Source organism: Antedon bifida, chromosome 11, assembly GCF_963402885.1.
Source record: "Antedon bifida chromosome 11, ecAntBifi1.1, whole genome shotgun sequence".
Lineage (NCBI taxonomy): Eukaryota > Metazoa > Echinodermata > Crinoidea > Comatulida > Antedonidae > Antedon > Antedon bifida.
In genome coordinates, this window is record NC_136236.1 from 4434841 (window position 1) to 4457702 (window position 22862).

General features: G+C 32.6%; 1 protein-coding gene across 3 annotated transcripts; it reads left to right on the forward strand.

Annotated features, from left to right (window-relative positions):
- The first annotated feature begins 555 nt into the window (after positions 1 to 555).
- On the forward strand, positions 556 to 22788 carry LOC144856572 (uncharacterized). Of its 3 annotated transcripts, none has more exons than XM_078714592.1 (8): positions 556 to 795; positions 5317 to 5386; positions 16151 to 16315; positions 19623 to 19695; positions 20080 to 20436; positions 20655 to 20830; positions 21047 to 21253; positions 21680 to 22788. In XM_078714592.1, exons 1-8 carry the CDS (start codon positions 788 to 790, stop codon positions 22181 to 22183), a joined length of 1560 nt encoding a protein of 519 aa, XP_078570718.1. In that variant the 5' UTR covers positions 556 to 787; the 3' UTR covers positions 22184 to 22788. The 3 variants fall into 3 exon arrangements, with proteins under 3 accessions (XP_078570718.1, XP_078570719.1, XP_078570720.1); XM_078714593.1 differs by having other exon boundaries at positions 556 to 807; positions 5332 to 5386; positions 21680 to 22783; XM_078714594.1 differs by lacking the exons at positions 556 to 795; positions 5317 to 5386 and adding an exon at positions 8042 to 8190 and having other exon boundaries at positions 21680 to 22783.
- Positions 22789 to 22862: the final 74 nt, after the last annotated feature.

A 22862-nucleotide genomic window follows, 5' to 3' on the forward strand; every position in this document is an offset into this window, starting at 1 on the left:
TTTAAATTACAGTTTTTTCATGTAAATACATTTTTCTTCAATCTAATTTTTGGTCAAAGTGGATAACTATTAGGTAACATTAAAATGGCATATTCAACAACAAAAATTGTTAAGAATTATTTTTTCACAAGGTAAGGTATTAGCGATTTTGGAACATTATAACATGTGTGAAGGAAAAAAAATTATAAAGGTCAAGAAAAATAGCTCAGCGTATCACTTAAAAATAACTGAAAAACAATGTTGCACTCAAAAATATCATGAACAACACGGCAAATTGAATAAATATTATATGACATTAAAATGGCATATTAAAAATAAAATAAAAACACAATTTTTTAGGGGACAATATATCTTTTACGAAAAGGAGAGTCTAAACAGCACAGCACACAGAATATTATTTATTTCTAAATGATCTTTATTATTTATTAAATATTGCGATAATAATCTTGATTCAATGATTGCAAGGCCTTAGAGCACCCTCTTTGGTCAGGTATTTAACGCATTGTTTGATCTCTCCCGCCTTTACCTGTCCGCATTTCACACGTTAGCCCTCAACATAACTGGTTTCCATAGCTCTTATCACGTGACTAACAAATCATTACTAAGGACTCGACTGATTGACCACTATAAAGTTTATGTTGGACTGCATTGCACATAAAAACCGACAGCGAAAAATAATAAAATTCAGGAAGCAAAGTATGTATTCAGGAGATCATTCATTTAAGTCGAATTAAAAGTGCGTTCGAGCGCCGCCTTCTGTAACATATATGCGGAAGTCAAAGCCGAGATGAGAAGGTAGGTGCTAAAGTTGTGTTTACAACGTACTAAAAAAGTACATCGACACTACTTAGCATAGATGCTTAGGCCTATATTTTCTTTAATATTGATTATTCCCAGCCCATCATTCTATCTCTTGTTATTTCTGACAATTTATTAGATATGTTTTACCATGGTATGATAATCACCATACATTGTTTGTTAATTCGTATAATACATCTTTATTTATTCCAATCAATGTGTATTGATCAGTATTGAACTGATCGAACAAGTCCATCATGATGATATTGGATTCTGCTGTGTAGGCCCAAGCCTCTTGCTTTAGGCTAAACCAAGCCTGTAGTAGTAGTATATTTTATCAAGGCCAATCTATTATAATGTAGATTTGCGTGGATTGCCATATTATTTAATAATATACAGTCTTAGAAAATTATGAATAAATCATACGGTTTAGTAATCATTGAAATAATTAAATTTAAAGAGGTTGGTTTGTATTGTATAGTAATTTGCATAAATTTGCATTTTAACTTGACCTAACATGTTTTTCTGATATCAAATATTACATGTTAACATACTATATATGAGATATTCCTCCAACAATTTAATTCTTAAATTAAAATCAACTATATTAATATTAACCAAATAGGGGCACATACTCAAATGAAATATTTTGCATACATTTGCATTTTTGCTCATGTTGTACTCCTTTAGAATTATTATACAGAAAAACCTGTAAATTCATGAACTGTCAATTTTGATTCGTCAACAGCTCACACTGCATTGCGTTCAAGTGGGAACCAAATTTTAGTAGCAATAAGTAATTACTGCAGTATGTAACTACTGCTGCAGTAAGTATAACTATACTGCAGTAAAAAACTTACTACTTACTTAATTAAGTCTGTAACTCACCTAGTAAAGGTTGGTTCCCACTAGGACGTAACGCACAGACATAGACGCAACGCAAACAAGTTGACCAATGACAAGCAACAGTCAAATAAATCCATCGCTTGTGATTGGTCAAACCCCTTACGTTGCATTACGTCGTTGTGTTGCGGCTCTAGTGGGAACCAAGCATTCTTTTGCAGTAGGTAACTATACTGCAGTAAACAACTTCTGCAGTAAAGTAATGTAACTTTCTCAGTATGTAACTATACCATGTTTTGAAGAATAAATTTTTCATTTATGACGATTAATTGTTGTGTATCATTTTCTTGTTCTTATTTTGTTCTAACTTCTTCACTATTAGAAAGTATAATGCTATGATTTATGTACTTAAACTTTGACCTTCATTTGTGTAATACTTAAAAATTTAAACCTTTAGAGGCTTACATTTTGTATGCACACATGAACTTGAATAGCAATGAATAGGGGTGTGGCTTATCAAGTGTCAATCACAGGTAATGAACCGTTATAAGAACAAATATAGACAGTCCACTTGGGGGCATGCAGGTGTATTGTAAAGGGTAAAAATGGCGGCAAACTACTGTATTTTACAACGATTTCTCAACCACAATAAAAGAAGACTTTTAGATACAAGTTTCATAAACGTTAGTTGGTATGAAGTAAGAATGGTATTAATAGGTATGTATAACTATGTTGTACAGAAAAATATTTAGTAGTAAATTTACATTTTGTATAAATAGTGTAACTTAACAGTTCTTGACTAATTAACTAATCTCATTTTGTTAGTATGAATATTTCAATCATATCTTCGGATATAAATCCATAATTCAAAACAGTTTTGAAACTTAAAGCATTTTACCAAATCGAAAGTTACATGTGGTCATACTGCAGGGGCAGATGCAAGGTGCTTGGGCGCGCCCCTCTAAATATAAATACTATGCTACAGATAGAACATTAGGTTATATGTTCAGCATTCATTTTACAATGAATGCTGAATTCCTGAATCCCCTCTACAATACTTCAACTCTTTCAAGGCAGTAGTAGTATGTTGGTAGAAATTGCACATTAGTGATCCTTTCTGTATTTTTTATTTAATTGATAAAAACTATTTCTTAAATAAATATTTTAACTACCAGTAATTGGTAAATTTGAATTCACTTTCTACCATTCAAAAATGAAATCTCTTAAAAATGTATCAATTACCTTTTATTTCAAATTCAAAAATATATTAAAAAATGTATTAAGCTAGACATGATTTATAGAGGATTTCAACGAGTTCTGTATCATATACAAATATGACGACCAAAGTTCTGATTACTCTTTAACAAATTTCAGTTGTATTGTAAATTGGTTGAGAATTTGCATAACACTAAACTAATGTTTACTTTTGGAATCTGCTGGCAGAGTACACTCCAGAATATCATAAATGTGTGCAAACTTCCTTCTCAAGTGGAAAGAATGCCTAATACACACACACTTATTTTAAATACAACTGGCCTTTTTAATGTGATATTCCCCAGAGGTTAAGGGGCGTATCAGTGGCCCTCCAACGCTGGAGGCCTTGGGCATTTTTAGCCCTTTTCGACATATTTTAATGTCTGTTTTTTCCTCTGGATACTGCTCAGGGTTGGCCATAAGCTCCATAAGTTCTAGGGCCCCCTATAAGCTCCAGAGCCCCTGGGTTTAGCCAGTGAGCGCTCATAGCCATTACGCCACTGGGGCGGATTTAACTAACCAAAGAGTCCATAGTGTAACATAAAATTATCCGCATTTTCTCTAGAATGCTTGGAAAACCCTTTAATCTTTGTTCCCACTTGAGATTTGGTCATTTTCTTATAATAAAAAAAAGATAAAGTATAAAGATATCCTTATAGTATTTCATGCCTAGCCTACCTGGATAAATACCAGAGAGGCTTAGATACAAAAAGTTAAAGTTAAGAAAATGTAAGTAGAGTATTGCCTTGTAGTAACAATAAGGACAAAAGTGATTAGAATAAATTAATTAAATTTTAACATAAAACTGAATAAGTTATGAGTTGTAGCCTTGGTTAAAATTTTAATAAGCATGATCAATTTAAAATAATAATGTAATGTACCAAATATTAATTATCTGATGAAATCATTATTGCACGTATTAAGTAATAATAGGAAAGTTCAATGATAATTAACTGTGCATTTCAGATTCTGAAAACTAACATTTCTATAAAAATCTCTTTTTTCTAAAAAAGAGTAATACTTTACAAAAATCTCTCCATGAAGGTTGTCAAATAAAGCTTTGTATTTCTTTTTTTTATTGTATGATATATTTCATATGGACAGTTGAATAAAGTTGAATTGAATTAAAAATATCAATCCACTTTATGCCTACCCACTTCCCATGTATCCAAACTTTCTCCCATTTTAAAAATATAATTAATTGATTGATTGATTAATTGACATAATGTACAAATGTTCAAGAAAGTTGTCAAGAATATTCTTGTTTGTAACTTTTAAACCTTAATTGAGCCAATAGCAATAGACCATTTGGCACATAACCCATCTGCAAAAAAATTAGAATATTTTGTTTTCAGCAGTTCCATGAATAATTTAAAACCGAGTGTGGGAAAAACATATGCGATGTGATATCGTCCATGCCTTAAATTTTGTCTTTGTTGCGGCTTCTTCAAGTTGAAAACGCAAATATTGTGCAAGAATGGCATCAATAACAGTTCCTTAAACGCTCTTTATTCACGACTCATGCAAGCAATTTGCGACTACTTGGTTAAGATCAGCAACAAAAACAACTTAATGAAGCAAGTGTATTGAGTAAAAAATTTCAAACAGGACAACGTTGTATTAGCAACTATCGATACTAACTATAAATATATATTCTTATTTATTTCAACCTCAATAAACAAATAATAAACAATTAATTATAAGGTCTGATAAACTTTAAATTAATAATTTATTATAGCATTATTACTTACTGTATTTGCATAAATATTTTATTTGTCAGTATACCACAATTTAGTCAAGTTCACAAACATTTTGGAAATCATATTAAATATAAATGACTAACTATATTTCATTCATTTCATTTAAAGCTTTAATATCCCATAGGAAAACTCTGTTGGCCTGAACAATAAGAAATATAAGAAATTTAGAACAGATATGACAAAAAAATATAATTTCTTGAAATTCATTCGGCGTTAAAGCCTTGATCAAACTGAACCTAATTTGGTCAAATTAAGCAAGTTACCCACTAAATTTACCGTCCGATCTGTAAGTTAACCAAGCTGAACAGTTAATTTTACCAACCATGCCTGCCTAGTAGAACCATTTCGACCACCTTATTTCTCCATGGTAGAACTTACTGTACCTTGGTTTCGGTAAAATATAGTGCAATACCGCTTGTAAAACAAATTGGTAAAACTAACCGTGTGAATGATACTAGTGCGAACAATGGTCAAAGTACCGTTGACCTTTAAAGTAAAGTTACTACTTATTGAATTGACCATGTTTTAAGTCCAGTGAGAACAAGGCTTTAAAGCTGATCTTCAGTAAAGCTCTCTGATAAGATAGAGCTTCTATTAAAACTCTCTTTTCAGTGAATGTTGGTTTAAGATTACTTTTAAATCATGTTCTCTCATCTTTTAGATCTCATCAGTTGAGCTACAGTAGAAATGGAAAGTTGACTGAAACAGAGGGAGAAAGCGGATCAAAGCAGGTTGGTGATTGATTATTTTTTTTCATAATTAATATGTAATAAATAAAGATAAAAGAAACTTAATAATCATCTGCATAAAAAATAAAACAATTTTAATGTATAGCAATTTCAATTTTAAAAAGATGTACATAGAAAAAACAAAACAGAATGGGGCTTGATATGCTCTGTTAAAATTTATATTTAATGTATGTGTAACTAAATTATATATAGACAAATTAAATTTGTGTCTCGTCAAATTTAACATATAAAATCATTAGACTGCATCGAAAGTAGAGAATTATGGGATAGTAATTATTATAAATTACAAGTTTGGTGCACGGTATGTATTTCCTACTGAATGCTGATTCTAGGTGATTGATCTCTATATCCCGGAACCCTAACTACATTTCACACCTATCGCTGGTGACTTACATTAAATTACATATTTATTGTACTTAAATATGTAGGTCTCCTACATTTTATATAGGAATTAAATTGTTTATGCGAGATAAAATTGCCTGAATGCAGGATGCTTGATCGATACATTGACAAAAGAAAAGCATTATGATGAGGGGAAATGATGAAAGATGATTCGGGAATTGAGTCTATTTCGTGCCTAGATTACCTGGATAAACCACCATTGGCCTGTTCTCTCCAAAAAGAGAGCTATAACTTGAATATATAATTTTATTAAATACCCCTATCAGATAATGAACTCTGACCTCAGGTAGGAGCTTCTGATTGGTAGACATCCTACCATTAAACTGGAGCTTTCTTGTTATGGTTCAAAATCTGATTATGGTTACTTTCCATTTAAGTTGTAGGTTACATGTAGCAATGTACTAGTGGGAACGAAGCTTATGCTACCAATAAAAACACCACTGAAACATTTTGTTTACTACGAAACCACCCTAAATCAAATCCAGCTGTCAACATCTAGTATATGACTAATACTGTACTATTCAACCTTATTAAAATTTGATACATATTTTAATCATCATCACTATTACATCATTAACATACTTTCAATTCACATGAACATCCTTGTTGAAATATTAAAATTCTCAAATTATGTTCGCTTTGCTGGTTATGAAAAACCGCCTGTGTGTGATTGCTCAAGTGTGTATAACAATCTTACTTCCACTTGCCGCTTGCTACTGGATATTGGCAAAATATGTTGTACTAGCTTCCATACAAGCCAATTGGAAAATTGCATCTTGTATATGCAGAAGTTAATGTCTCAATATAGCTGTGCAATATTTTGTAGAGGGAAGGGTCTTGCCAGTGGTGTAAAAGCTGTGAACATACACTGGCTAAATCCAAGAGCCTCGGAGGATAAGCGGCCCCCAGAGCATAAGCAACCCCAATGCAAATATCCAGTGTTTAGAGTAATAAACCAGAGGTCTTTTGGAAAAAATGACAATGGAGGCAGCAAACATTAGCTAGTTTGAAAATGTTCATCTACTGAGGCATTAGAAAAATGGTAACTAGAAAATTTCAAGTTTGATACGGTTTCAAGAAATGCGTATATCGTTTCTCCCTGTTATCAGTTTCTTGCCCGTATATAATATAGGAAATATTAATTGCAATTTACATTTTCTTCTGTTACCTACGGTAATCCTCTTTTGAATGTTGTATAGTTTAATTATCATAAACAAACAATGAAACAAGCTCACAGTATGTTTGATTATGGTTTCTTTTGTAAACAGAAACGTGAAGTTTTTCTTTTTACTATTTGCGTAGTCTAGTAACAAGGTCATGTGAGAAAGTTGATCTGATAAACACATATCAGAATTATGTGTATGTTCACATAGAGCTATTATATGCTTTCGTATTGTAAAGCACATTATAATGTACGTTGAAATAACGTGTGTTCAGACTCGGACTAACTTAAGGGTTGAAATTTGTGTATGCAGCCATTTAAGATTTGATTGGTTTGAGTTCAAAATTGTTGACGCATTTTTTTATGTATCATACTTAGCATACAAATCTTGTACCTTGAGCTTTCGTAGCCAGCATGTCAGTGTTGTAAAAGGTACTAATCTATTCCTATGGAGTTGGAGTATGCCATAATAATGCCTATAGGCCTTGTGCTAAAATAAAAGTTTTTGTGATCAGTTCCAAAAATATACCATTCTTGCAGTGTTTCATTTTGCAAGTAAGAAATGCGGTCTTCAAACTCTAGGTCGTCATTGGCTTTGAAGGAAACCAAATCATTTTCTATGATTTTGTTTTGTGTTATGAATGAATGAATAATTTTTGTTTTAAATGTCCCTTTATGGATAAAGTTGGAAATGGACTTATACTCAAGTGTAATGACTAGCTACCTTATTTTGCACAATATTTTGCGTGCTTGTAGTAAAACACTTGGAAACCGTCAGCTCATAGTATGCCTTGGTAGTACGTAGTGGTTTTTATGAGGAATGTCTACTGATAGCTCCTTCTGGCTTTTTTTAATAAAGCAAGATTTCATTGGTTGAGCAACTCTGAATAGATTCTTCGAAGCAAGAGGAACTCGCTGGACTGAAAGCTTTGCTGGAGGTGTATTAGTATTTTCCATATGACTTGTTCTATTCATCCGCAATGCTACATATTGTACCGTTTTAGAAACGCTGCATTACTTTACACATCCTCTTTCAGTGAGGGCGTATCGGGCTAGCCAACTACAAGAAGCTTAACCTTACCAGCAAATTACGTTGAGTAAATAAGCTTAAGCTATATACAGTTTATTGCGTACTATAACAACATTTGTTCATCTTTTGGAGACGTTTCAAGATTTTTAATTTGGTTTTCATTTTGATTTGATATTTGCCAAGACATTCCTGGTAGGTTTTTTTTTTCAATAACATTTTTTCGAAAAATTTAATAATTTAATGAGTGCTAAAATATTACTCTAAAAATGTACATTATAGATATAACTAGGTATTAATTTGATAGAGATTATAAAAGACTTATAACCGGCAAGAAGATTGTCATGGTTTTATAGGTTTTGGTAAATTGTGTTAATGAATTGGAGATATACACAGGTTGTTGTTTGTCCTTCATGATATGCCGTATTATATGCCCAATTGTGTCGGCCATCTTGGTTGTATTGTGTTTGTGAAATGTATGTTTTTATTGGCGCAACAGGCTGTGTACAGATATTTGAAAAGAGTCGTTCAGGCGGAAAGATTGTAAAAAGAATGGTTAGAACCACAACCTGGTGCTGTGAGAAAACTCACACAGGTTATGTGACAGGTTTTACTGACGTTTCCGAAAACATGGAATATTTTTTTATTTTTATTGCCATAAACACTTATTAATTAGTATTCATTGGTAGAAATAATTAAATAATTACTGTAAAAATTATATTATATCAATACTCTACACTATGGGCGTAGTAACTACATACTGTGGAATCTCTATTAAAGGACATCTTCGGCACCCAACAAAGTTCTCCTTTAATAGGCTTGTCCCATAATTATGTTTGATACCCAACAAAATTTCCCTTCAATAGCTGGTATGTCCCATGGTTAGGAGTTGTTCATAATTATTAAAACCATGGTTTGAATAATAATATCAATGTTACAAAATAATGTTTTAATTCATTTTTCAATTAACTACAGTAAGTACAAAATAAGGTGTACATTTTCTATATTTAGGTCAAGTAGATCATACTAAGCTTGTTGTCGAGTTTGATGATTGTAGATTAGCCTTTGAATTACTGTATTAAAAAATATATCCTGGATGAGAAAAATATCAGAATATTAAGAACAGGGGGCGGATCCAGTGGGCGATAGGGGCGGATCCAGTGGGCGATAGGGGCGGATCCAGTGGGTGATATGGGCGGATCCAGTGGGCGATATGGGCGGATCCAGTGGGCGATAGGGGCGGATCCAGTGGGTGATATGGGCGTGCACTTGCTCTTCCCTTTTGGCAGCTAAAATGAAATTATAAAACTTAGGAAAGCGGCAAAATAATAGCACAGTTGAATCAAGCAGCCAGATTGCGAAGTGTTCAGAACATTGATTTTTTAAGAAAACAAGATTTCGAATGCCTTGCCACGTTATACTCTCGTAGTAGTAGTATGCTGGTGACCTGTTAATATAATTACTATTGGAATTATTTAACGAATACCCGGAGTACGTAAGGTGAAAACGCAGCTGTTTTTGCACAGACTGCTTTGTATTCCTTTCTATTTCTTTACTATTAATGACACAAAAATGCTAGCTTGTTTAAAAGTACACAGTTCTACCGAGAAAAGTCATGTTTTATGTGTATAATTAAAAAAAAAACAAATATATCGTGCCTAGCCCACCTAACCGACAATAGATACATGTTGAGGACCCCTATCGGATAATGGTATCATCCGCAAACCGCTCCCTCAAGTGATATTTCCTATTCTGATAAAAAGTTGTCCCCAAAACAGAGTCAGTGTTTAAGAGTATACATTTTTTTTTTATTTGTTTCAAATTTATATTAGTAATATATTGACCTTCGGATTTGTGTTTTTTGTTTCATATATAATAACTGTTTAAATGATAGAGAGATAATTATACTAATAATTATGTAAAATCTATAATGAATAAATAATTATGATTGGTACCTTAATAGTCTAATTAAATATTTAATGTGTAATTTAAAATTAATTTTATTCGCAATTATTTTCTATTGAGATAATAAATAATCACACTCCACAAAAAATAGAGATTCAATTAAATGTTATCGTCCTATATATTTACACAATACAATTTTGTTTGGATTTTTTTTTTCAATTGAGATCTTACTGAATAATTACACTAACAAATTACTTAATATTAGATAAGAATCAAATGCTAATTTATGGAAGATATATAATTTTCTTTTCGTAAAATTGTAAATTATTTTTAAAAGAAAGTCTTTTGTTGTAGGAAATAGAAATGCTGCGTTCTTGTTTATTGATTATCGTGTTCATAATTTTCTCATTATGCTAAACTAAGGATGTTGATTTTACTTAGCAATGCTATGAAATTAACCATAAAATAAAGTCTATTCTTGAATTACAATGGGCGTGACTTTGAAAACACGTTTATTGATCCAGCCAACAAGCTTGTATCGTTCAATGGGGCTTCCTTTATCACCAACTTGTATTCATAGTTTTAATGTATTTTATTTACTGACGACTCTCAGTTGCAAAGCTGTGGTAGCTTTGTATTGTGGAAGGCCTATAGATGTTTTGTGTACTGTAAACAATACTGTGTGATTCACACTGGGTTTTGAATTTAACACTTGTATTGTGGCCATTCAGGTCCGCTGAAGCATCTCTCTGGGAGTGGCTATAGGAAAAAATCAATTGAATTTTTACACCTTTTGGTCTTCAGTTGTATTTACTATGCTGTAGTGTTAACAACTAGGAATAGTAATTTTCAGTAAAGCTTATCAATTTGCTCATCAAAATGTAAGTACTGTATATAACTAGAGTGTAGTTAATATTGAGCAGATTAAAAAATGGGTACCGGTAGGGGAGGGACCCTGGCCTGTATTCACTATAGACTTACTGTAGGTGAGATATTTCCCCTTAATTTAAATGAAGTCAATAAATATTAAGGATTTCCAAAAGTGGTATTCACTTAGATAGGAGATTTCTTTTTAAATGTTATGCCGCCGTTATGTAATAAAACGGTTGGATAAAAAAAATATGTCTATATGAAACATTTAATTTCAGTTATTTTCTTTTTGTTGTATTAACTTATAGGAATCCTTAGTTGCTATGCAACGAATGCGTTAATAATTAGGTACATAGAAATCAATTTTGATGTCTTCTACATTTTAGTTGATGTGAAGTGTACTGTAATTTATTTCAATTTATTCCAAAGAGTATTAGAATCATAATATATGACTTCTAAAAAAGTTTGTGACCAAATGCTTTGAAAGAGCAAAATAGATTGGAAATTTTACGCATGATACATCATGTAAAAAAACTTCTATTTTTAATATCTTTACTACATTTGGTAAAAAATGCAATGCAATTTTCTCAAAATTTTGGATGAATTGTCACCATAATCTTTATCTCAAGTAGAGAGCTTTCGGTTTGCGAAGGCCGACGACCAAACTATATCATGTTAGTTCATTGTGTGTGTACGAAATATTTGGACTTGTGTCCTCGCTCCTCAGACGATGAACGACGACACATCAATTGACCTAACCTAGGTTGGTTCTCTATCTTTGGCTCCCTATTAATAATCGAAAAAAGCGTGATGACCTACTGTAGAATGTAATATGATGGACAATTTTACAACATGCATTTAGGGGTTGTATCGGAATATACGCCCTTGTCTTTGCTGTTTTCGTATCTTATTTAAAATATATATAACCTACTGTACAGCGAGGTTTCCAAGTGTTTATCGTATCCCACTAAGGTTTAGCCCGGTTAACACTGGCAGAAATATGTTCCCGCACTGTTCCACATTGAATAGAGCTGATGGTATATTCTTTTTAGAAGAAATTTTCAGGCCAACCATTTAGTTAAATACCATCAAATAATATCATACATTAATACATGATTCATATGTTGAGATTTTAATAGCTATATTGAAATTCAAATAATTTTTATGGATATGGAAATATATTCATAAAATAATACTATTCATTAGGTTTTTAGTAGATTGGTATTGATGTTTTGTGTAATACACAGTAATAATAATTGTGGATTATTAGTTGTAGAGTGTGTCTGTAAAGACTAGAAGAATTTGTTAATAAAACTGTATGTTTACAATCACAAGATGACAAAATATATATTCTATAAATATCTTATCTATACTTAGCTCTCATCATTGTCAATCAAATTTTTGATATATATTATATACCGTATGATGATGATTTTTACCAAAGACCCCATCCATATACTTACGCATTTACACCATTTTTCGGCTCCAAACTACAGCTAGTTTTCCTAGTATGCTCTCATCATTGTCAAATTATAAATATATACATACATTACATACAGTAACTTTATGACTTACTGACAGTTTCATAGACCTCATATACTATAATATTTTTCAAATTAAATTTTGGCGGCAAACATGTTTAATATCTTTATCTAATCTTTTCATAATATCTCCTACTAGTTCATTATCTGAGTCAATTTTCATGGTAAATGTAGTATTAGCAATATTTACATAAATCTTTACTGTATATGGAAGTTTTAACTTTTTTAAACATCATGAAGCCAAATTAAGTGTGACTAAATATCTACATTTGATTTACCGGTTCTTTTTGTAGTATAAAGATGAATTAACTTCATTGACCTTTTACAAAAAGTTCATTGATCACTGTGGTAGGCTATCTTTGCACTTTGGACTTGATAAAACATTAAAATCATAAACCCAGTCATAGGATAGTCTAGTCTGACTATAATCACAATATCTGAAGGCAAGCTTCAAATTTAATAGTACGATAAGCTTATAGTTCCACACTTAAAACTTTTTGAAAGTGAAAAATATGTAAACTTTGAAGTGTTCCACTCAGTGGTCGTTGACAGAGACGGCAACAGAGGTTTTTAATATTGTTTTAAAATAATCAGTAGTTTCGTCAAAGGTTGGTATTAACTATTTACATTATGTTTCAATTTACTACTAGGTGGCACTGTATGCTAGACTTGTTAATGTAATTATGTTGACGAATGTAGATCTGAGGAATCATGGGAAGGTTAATTGCTTAATGTACAGACATTTTAAGTGAGCGTTGTACAGTATGACTCGTTTATCTCGTGTGTAGAAATAAAGACACAGGTCCACACACGAGCATATTTAGGATAAAATTATTAGATAAAATTATATCTTCATTAGGGTTCCGTAGCTATATTTGTCACACACCTAGGAGAAAGAGAATTAGTTTGAATTGGATTTTAGACTTTACAGTAGGCTTGTATCTTGTATATCTTGTATAAACCTGGTATGAGGTTCAAAAGGTCCCAAACTCTTTTTTTAAATCATTAATTAAACACATTGACTGTTTTTGAATAGTTCTAGGGCAGTAGCCACCAGTTAGGCCCTACAATTGGTAAGGTTTGGACAGAGGCCTTGCCCTGCACAGGTGATTGCGACCATTGCACCACTCATTTTTTTTGGTATGGAACTGAGTTAATTTTATTCTCCATGTTTAAGTGCATAATAGTTAATTTAAACTGATTATTTTATTATAAAAGATTTTTTAAAGTTACTGTAGTATAAAATTACCAACATGTTTTATGATTGTTTAGTAGTTTTTATTCATTACGTAATTATGAAATACTTGTATGGCATCTTCTGTGTATTTAAAATCGAAATCTACATAATGACGAAGTTCAAATTTGTTAAGCATAGAATTGCATGAATAGAGCTTTTGTACTGCATGCTTACTGAATAGTTATCCCATCTACTGTGCCATTGAATAAAATAAAAAAATTGGTATTGATTGGAGCAAGGCCATTGTATAGGCTGCCGTGATCAATGCCCTAAAATTAAATATTAAAATCTCATATTTAAATTAGGCCAACACAATCGGTAGTAGCTTGATAGAATACGATATTTATGGTTGATTTTGTATGCGCGTTAGATGCATGAGGGGTTGTATGCATATTCAGCTATTGTTTGTCGCAGCAGGTCAATATTTTGTAGCCTACTACGTTACAGATGTATTGATTGAATAGTGACGCCAAGCCAAACAACTACCACAAGCATCGCCGCGCTTATGAATTACTATCAATTCTATATGCAGCTTCGTTTGGCAATTATCTTATATGAATGGTAAAATATGTTAGATTTAAGGGTGGAGTTTATATGTTGAATTTCTGTCTTTGTTTTAATACCGCGAGTCGATTTTTTACAGTAATAGAAAACAAATTTAATACCACTTTTATTTGTATACAACTTTTATCTTTTTTAATCACTTTATATTTTACATATATTTTAATATGTGTTGGCAAAATAAAGCCAGTACTGGACCCACAGCATCCAGCATTAGGCAGTTGCATTAACGGTTTATTTTCACCACAAGTCCTACCCCCTCCCCTTATCCACTGGCACAGTTTGTATACTTTGTATTAAAAATTATATTTAAAACATCATTGCCTTCTCTGTTTTGAACTTTTTGCTATGGTCATGAGAAACATTAAATACTTGAACCGAAGGTGATGGTTCAAATCTCCATACATTTAAGAATGCTATCCAATCACTTGTACTGTAATGCATTTAAATCGCTGATTTCGCATTTTTTTGTTATTATACTGTATAACAAAACCTGTTTCCATTTCTTTGCAGATATACTTATTATGTAGAGTGGTTTTAACCTATAATGATCATAATGATTCGGTGAAATGTTCACGTATAATGCCATTATATATTTATAAACCTACTCTATTATTCATACATTTCTCAAGTTAAACGTGGAGAAAAGTTATGAATGGTTGCGAATTGTGAACTGATCATAACCTTGATATCGCATCTTTCGCAACAAGAACAGCGCACTTAAATGAGAATAAATAACGGTTAATAGTGTATTATCGCTATATTAAAATAGCTTGGACATAATGGCTATCCTCACAAATCATCTCACCGTTGTAAAATATATGTTCTGGCAAATTTATTGCTTAAAAAGACAGGAAGTGAACGATTAAAAATGAGTGACTTCCCCCAAATTATTATTAAAATATGTCCACATTTTATTATATAATCTGTATTACTGAATTAATAAAAAGTATCGTTGAAATTATAGATGCCATAAAGTATAATTTCTACTATATAACTATTATTCTGTACTCTAGTAAATTTATGAGAGTGGAAAGAATATTTGTATTTAAGGGAAATATTAGTACTCACAGTACTGTAAAGCCACTGGGATCTGTCACATAGGACTAAAGTATCGTGACTACCGCCAAAATATAATACTGTACATTGACATGTACCCACCAAATATATAATTTTCATAATGAAAATAAGTAACAAATTGGTGGGTGGGATTAAATTTTATAAATCTATAGCTTTTCACTGTTCAATTATAATTACGGTGAATCAGTTTTGACGTCTGCAAATGAATCGTTAAATACCAAAGCCTACTATCACTGTAATTACATAATTACCTATCGTCTAAATACATAGATTACAGAGCGTGCCATAGTATATATTTCTATCATAATTTATTGGGTCGTACCTTCATATCCAGCTAGCCGCGCTGCAGCGTTAATGATAAACACTAGTTTGCGATATTCAATATGTAGAAATGTGTACTGTATAATTAGTATTATTGAATTTCACTGCATCCATAAAAATTAGGTTATAGCAGGCTTGTGACAAATGTGACTTCTATAAATAGTATTAATTGTATTGCAATATATTATATATAGCAATATAGGTTACTATGTATAGTTCTTTATTCAAATAAAACCTGATGTTTTCTTATTTAATTCTTCCTAGGTGTATTGACTGCATTTCTATATCAATAGTATTCCATAGTTCTATATATAGAATGCATATTCATAAATAATTACTACTAATGATTATTTTCAGTAAATGTATAGTTTGTATTGTAACTTTAAAATATTATTCTTTCTTTCCTATGTAATTAATTGATATTTTAACAGAAAGGAACAAATCCTGAAACAACCTAGTAAAAGAAACAATAGTATGGAAAATAAAAATGAGGACATTTATCAACAAATGCTGAACAAAATTGTTCCAAACAAGAACTCTATTCTGCGTGATATTCCAACATATACTGTAGCATTAGAACGCTTTTATGGTATGCTTAATTCCGATTGGATAACAATTATTTTCTTATTTCTTTTTACAGAAGCATGCAGAGAAATACAGACAATGGCAGGAATTCAAGAATCAGCAACGAAACCAGGAGCATCGGTTACTGCAGAAGAAAGTGTTACTGCAGCACGAGCTCATTGAAGCAAATGACCGGCTACACCAACAGCTACTGGATGAAGATGAACAGAGAAAGATACAGGTGGGTAGAGAGTGAAGCGATTGGTCGATCTGTGAAACATTCAGTCATGTGATCAAATCCATCATTATTAGGTTAAAAAGACTATTTATAAAAGCATCTTAGCAGTTATAACCTGACCTGGTCCTCAACCCTAGCCATGGTTAAAAGCAGAAGTATGTCTGTTTGCCCTAAACATAAATGATCGTCGTCGTACACTGCCTACAGCAGGCTTCAAACCCAGAAACACCATTTCACAAGATAGTGGAAACCTGAAGTATTTCGTTTTTTATCGTGGATGGCTGAACGCTCATTACTGTCTGTGTCTATTTGACATAGGATAGGTCATGTTCATGCAGTTCACTGGTTTCATGTGGTGGTTAGACTGTTTTCAGGTTTCTAGCACCATGTAAAATCAGTGCATTGTCTGGATATCAACAACTAGGCAGCAGTAGCAGAGATGGCACAAATAAACTATTTTGTTTATCTTCGAAGAAGATCACGCATTCAGCTCTGGATACCAACAACTAATCAGAGAAATATGAACTGGAAATAAAAGATACAAAAGTGTTTTATCCTCAAAGTAGAGCATGTTCATTCAGCTCTGAGAAATAAAATAATTTATGAGTTTTGTGTACTTCAACTGTTTTCAATTGGTTCATAGATTAAAAGAAAGTCTCTAGCACCATATGAAATCAGTATAAGTATAGAGACTATACAACGGAATTGATGATAACTAGTCTAAAACCCATTCCATACATTGTCTGTTTTCCAAGATGGGGTGGGACTTTGAAAGAGACTATACAACGAAATTGATGAAAACTAATCTAACCCATTCCATACATTGTCTGTTTTCCAAGATGGGGTGGGACTTTGAAAGTTGAATGGGGAGAATATTTTCCTGAGTTGAAAGAATGACTCGGCCAGACAAATATAACACATTCATTCACTTTGTTACAAATAGCTCATAGTACCTTCCCCCAATTGTGAGGATGGGAGAAAATAATGTATGGCATGTGATAAAAAGAATGAAATGACAAGAATGTGTTATAATTTAGAATAGTATACAATTTGGAATTTTTATTAATGCTGTTGGTGCATAAAAACCATGAGAAATGGAAAACTTAGTATTGTGTACAACAATGAATTGAATTTTTCCAACAATTTCAAAATGGTTGCACTTTCGCTTTGTGAATACCTAAAATTGCATGAACAAATTAACCTTGCAACCACCTATGAGGGAGATTGTGGTTAGCATGGATTATTGGATTAAGTGAATTTGAAAGCAAATTGTGAATTGAAAATGTGCAAGACGGTTTATAACCCCTAGGCCTATTGTTATATTCTCATAGCAGTATTTAATACATTGATTATGAATATAGCTCTGTCTACACCATCAAACTTTATGTGACAAAAAATTGTGATGTCCATATATGGACATGATGATGTCTATATACTATATTTGGGCATATTATTATTTATTTTATTATTATTTATTATACTGGCCGACCTCTTCAGTCAACGACTGGTCTCCCAGAGGGCCCAGTTATGATCAGTGACTGTGATGTACTGGTACACCGGGGCAACCCCCTACTCGTCTCCAAAGATGTACTAGGTTCTTTAAAGTGCACATGAGCTAGATGTGTCACAAACTAGACCTACGGTTTATAGTCCTTTATCACTACCATATTTGGGCACATCACACTTTGTTATCAGACTAGTTTGATAGTGCAGACAGAGCTTAAGTCTAGTTGGAATCAGATACACATTTCATATTTTATAAAATATTTAAATTGAAAACCTGGATGTTATATTTTTGGCACGATCTTGGTTAATTATACCGTATAAACCTATAAAAAAAGCCAAAAGGCAGAATATATGATGATGTTAAATATAACCTTTAAACACTTTGAATACATGTGTGCTGATCTCTGGCGGGTTTTTGATATTTCCAAGTGTGGTCCTGATCTCTGGTGTTTTTTGAATACCATGACAGCTGGTGGTGATCTTTGGTGTTTTTTGACCACCAACTGTAGTAGTGATTTTTAGTGATGTTTTTTGAATACCGTATAAGTAGGTGGTAAGCTTTTGACACCATCAACTGTGGTAGCTCTGGTGTTTTTTGAATACCATCACAGCTGGTGGTGATCTTCGGATACCACAAATTGTGGTAGGGATCTCTGGTGGAGATCATGATATTTTCTTGTGTTGGAATTGTGAATCACATGTAATGATACTATAATTATTTCTGAATATTTCTATGAAATGAATAGAGTATAACCAGACAATGTAGAAATCAAACAAGTATACTGTACTGTATTGATCCAAGAAAACCACAATTGTTGTCATTTTTATGCATTTTACCATAGTTTTTCTTTCTTGTGGTTTTTGAGCATTCATTGTGAAAACAATACAAAACCACAGAAAAACCAACATCCTCATTAGTAGACCAATTATTAAATAATTTTTTCAAAAGTAAAATATCGATGTGTTTTAAAAACTGAATTCAAGGTTTCTCCCACCCCTTTACATTTAACTGTCCTTACATTTATAAGATAGAAAAAACCATACATATTTCACCATATAAAAAACCCATGTATTTTAATCTTGAGAGTATTAAATACACTGTAGGCGCTACTGAAAATCTATGTATGAAATTTGAGATCACAGATTTTTATTTTATATCCCAAATCTGCTCCCCCCTCCATGATCCTTAATAATACCTTATATTTTCGCGCCGTGCCCATATGCCGGTCCTTCAGAGTGGGAACCCCCCTCCCCCAGAGGGTCAGCTCTGGACCCCCTACATTTCAACTCAACACTACAGTTTTAGGCCCTGTACTACCCTCACCCCTCCCCATATCAAAATCCTGCATTCGCTGCTGTAATATTATTAAACAATCCATATCTTATATGTTGAAGATATTAAAAGTAATATCTCTGCTGCACAATATACATTCTACAATATGTAATTACTAGGAAGTAGTCTTCAGTATTGATCAATATTGAGAGAGTGTAAATATTAAGTCGGTAGTAGAATATATTATAATATATAATATCATTTTATGCAATTATACTATACTTTGTATTTGTTCTGTTAGACATTTTAATATAACATTGCATGATTGGAAAAAATATATATATGTAATATAAATTTATTTTAATATACCCAATTGCATTCTCATAAATCATTTTAGTTTATTTATTATGCAATTAAATATCTTTTTAAAATTAATTCAGTAAACGTGAATACTCAGAACATGTCCATTTTCACAAAAAAAAAAAAATGTTAGCTTTATTTAAATTATTATATTACAATTTTTTTTTTCAGTTGAGAGAAGCTATAAAAAAAGAAAAAGCTATGAAACAACAGAACCTTATGGATACGGGCAACCAGTCTTTAGGTAAGAATATGTGTACGTAAGACAATTTAGAACCAGGCCTACTAAAGCTGTTCCATTTTGTGGCTAGCTTACCTAGATAAACCGACATTTGAGAAGAGCATTACGTGAATACATATAAATTAATTTAACACCCCTATCAGACAATGGTGAATCCCATTATCATCCTTTGGGTCTGCCTATGACCTACACCTTGCCTTTAGTAATCAGCACTCATAGACCAAAAACACTTCAGGTTTGATGCAGGCAACTGCAGTAGTAGAGAGTCGCACGTGCATCAAACTAGACTTAAAGAATCTTATTAAAGAATAAACCAGTGTGTGTCTGTGTCCAGATCATTCCCACATTCATTATTACTGTACTAATACAATACACATCTCCTCACAGCTAACGAAAAACAGAAACAGTCGGTTGAGCAGCCCAAGCAAGAAATACCCAATCAATCGTCTTCTGCAATAACTTATCCAAGGAGACGTTCTGGTCAATACCTTTCAAAATCTGAAAGTCAAGAACATATGAAAATGGACACAAAGCATCAAGATCACCATCACATGGATGTTGATGAAGGCGCCATTAAGGAGGAGGATGAAGATGACGATGAAGATTTTGAAGAGAAGGAAGATCATGAGTACGAGCTTCAGAAGATGTTTGGGAAGCGCCAAGCAAATTATTTTCTACGTCCAAGAATTGAACCAGAGAAGAAAAAACAGACAAATATTCCACCAGCTGTAAGGAGAAAAGGAGGTATTATTACAATTTCTTTTTGATGGTTTAATGTTAAAAAGGCGCCATGTGTGATACACATGTGACGTTGTATTATAACATTTTCCTATGGCGATACAGTACTGAGAATCAACTGGTTGAGAGTCCACTGAAGATAATAGGAAATAAAATAACTGATCATTAGTGGTTGATATAGAGAAGATATTTGTATGTATAAAACTTGTTTGGTTTTTATGTAGGACGTGCTGGTGCAACAATGTTGTGGAAGATATTGAGAGATAACACAAGCAGAAAGTTACAGAAAGCCGATTCACAGATACCAGATGAATTAAAAGATGCGTATGGCGCATTCGTCAGGGAATGCTTAACAAAACATGAAACAGTTGCTCAACGAAGCTTCTATAGTGGAAATGGGGTAAGAGATATTTAGTTAGGGACCGATATAATGCTGTCTGCAGAATGATAAATTAGATTCAATTAAATATCCTTACAGTATTACGTAGAGAGATAAAATAAAATATATTAAGCTTTAGAGACAGGTATTGATTAAACAAACGTTCCTAATCCATAGCAACGATTGAGTCCCATGTCCGTACGGTGTCTAATCTCTAAATAATTGTCTCTTTTTTAGGTTCCAGAAACCGAAAAGTTACAAGATGGCAGTTATCGAGATAAAGTTCGTGAACTACGACACAATGTAGAATTAATGTATCGGTCAGCTCACAACAACCAAGATAAAACCGCTATTTTGACGTATAACAACCCTCTGCCTGATTTTTCTGATCGCAATGGGGAAGAAGGCCCAATGCGTTACTACCCGTCATGGATTGCCAATGAGGTACAAACACACAAAATATATTATGGTGCACCATTTTATGTACAGTACCACAGTATTATCCCTATTAAGGAGACCCCTCTGAACTCGGTCCTTGACTAGTTGCTGGCCGTAGTGTTAAAACACACACGTTTCGTAGGGAAGTTTTCCTTTAATGTATGAGTGTCCCCTGAATAGGTATTGGCTGTAGTGTTTATTATTATTTAGTGTATATTTTCCTTCATTCATTTCAGAAAAGTTTCCCATTAATAGGGATGTTCCCCGAATAGTGTTGTCCTAAAGGAGGGGTTTTATTTTAATGTAATTTACAATGATGTGAATTGATAGCGCAACCGTTAAACAGAAGGGGACACCCTTCAAGACTCGGTCCTCTGAATAGGAATAGTTCCAATCACAATATAAATATATGGTATGTATTCTTTGTTCTAGGAAGATGCTGTTGATGTGCCCGCCTACCACAAGTGGTTAACAAATGGCAAGATCACTTCAGCAGAAGATGAACCGCATGATAGCAGAGAAGCTACACCAGGAAGAACTAATAGTAAACACCTCACCACAAAGAAAAACGCAAAACTGTCTTTCTTAACAGAAGCTGACGCCACTTGTGATGGCCAATTCTGGGCTTCCAGAAAAAAAAAACCACCAGAAAATCCAGAAGAAAATGAGATAATACTGCTTAGTAAACGAAGATCTATGTTGCGTGAAAAATCCACTACAGAGAAAAAGTCACCAAAAGAGAAACAAAAAAGACGATCATTGACTGCGCCGTCATTAAGACTTGCTAAAGGGAGAGTCAGCGAGCCATGGGAGCCATTAAGTTTGGCAGCTCTTACAGAGTATAAGCCAACACTTGATACATTCGAGGGGCCTGAAGGATTCTCTCATGGGAGCACCAATATGTGGAAGCCAGTTCTGGCAAATGAATCCTTGTAAAGTTTAAAATTAATTTAACCTTTAACTTGAAAGAAACACATCAAATAAGCCCCCCTTTTACAATGTTTATTTCATCAATGAACAGAGAGTATTCTATAGGGTTTTATTTCACCAGAGACTTAAGTATACTTAATTGCCAATTCAGAGAGGAAAGTCACTATGGTACTAAACATAGGGTGCTTTATTTAAAATTCCTGCAAGGACCAAATGAATCTGAATACTTTTCTCTTAATGTAGAGTACACTATTGGGCAAGTCCATTATTCACCACCATGAGGTGGGGGATGTTGTGTGGGTTTCTGGCTATCAGTACTATATTTTTACTTTGCCGGGAAGATGGGTAAATTTAAAAAAAATCTTTTTAAAGAGTTTAAGAATACATACTAGTAATTTTAATGCGATATAGATTTTAATTTTTCAACCTTCTTTGTACGTTTTTCAACCAACTGTTTTATTTGCATACAAGGTAAAAAAAACACCAAAACCTCCAAGTAGAAGTTTGATTACCAAAAATATATATTTATATATAATAATCATGTTAAGTATATAATGCCATCTAAAATAAAAAATAATATGTATAGGATCGATTATTATTTTGTAATATATTCTTCCGTCCAACAGAATATTATTTATATTTGCTGAAGAGTAATAAAATGTTTAAAAAAGCTGTTTACATAAAG

Excerpts from the sequence above, each read along its gene's own strand:
- LOC144856572 (XM_078714592.1), top strand. Across the intron at positions 5,387-16,150 it reads GAGAAAGCGGATCAAAGCAG|AAGCATGCAGAGAAATACAG; the intron begins GTTGGTGATTGA and ends TTCTTTTTACAG. Across the intron at positions 16,316-19,622 it reads ATGAACAGAGAAAGATACAG|TTGAGAGAAGCTATAAAAAA; the intron begins GTGGGTAGAGAG and ends TTTTTTTTTCAG.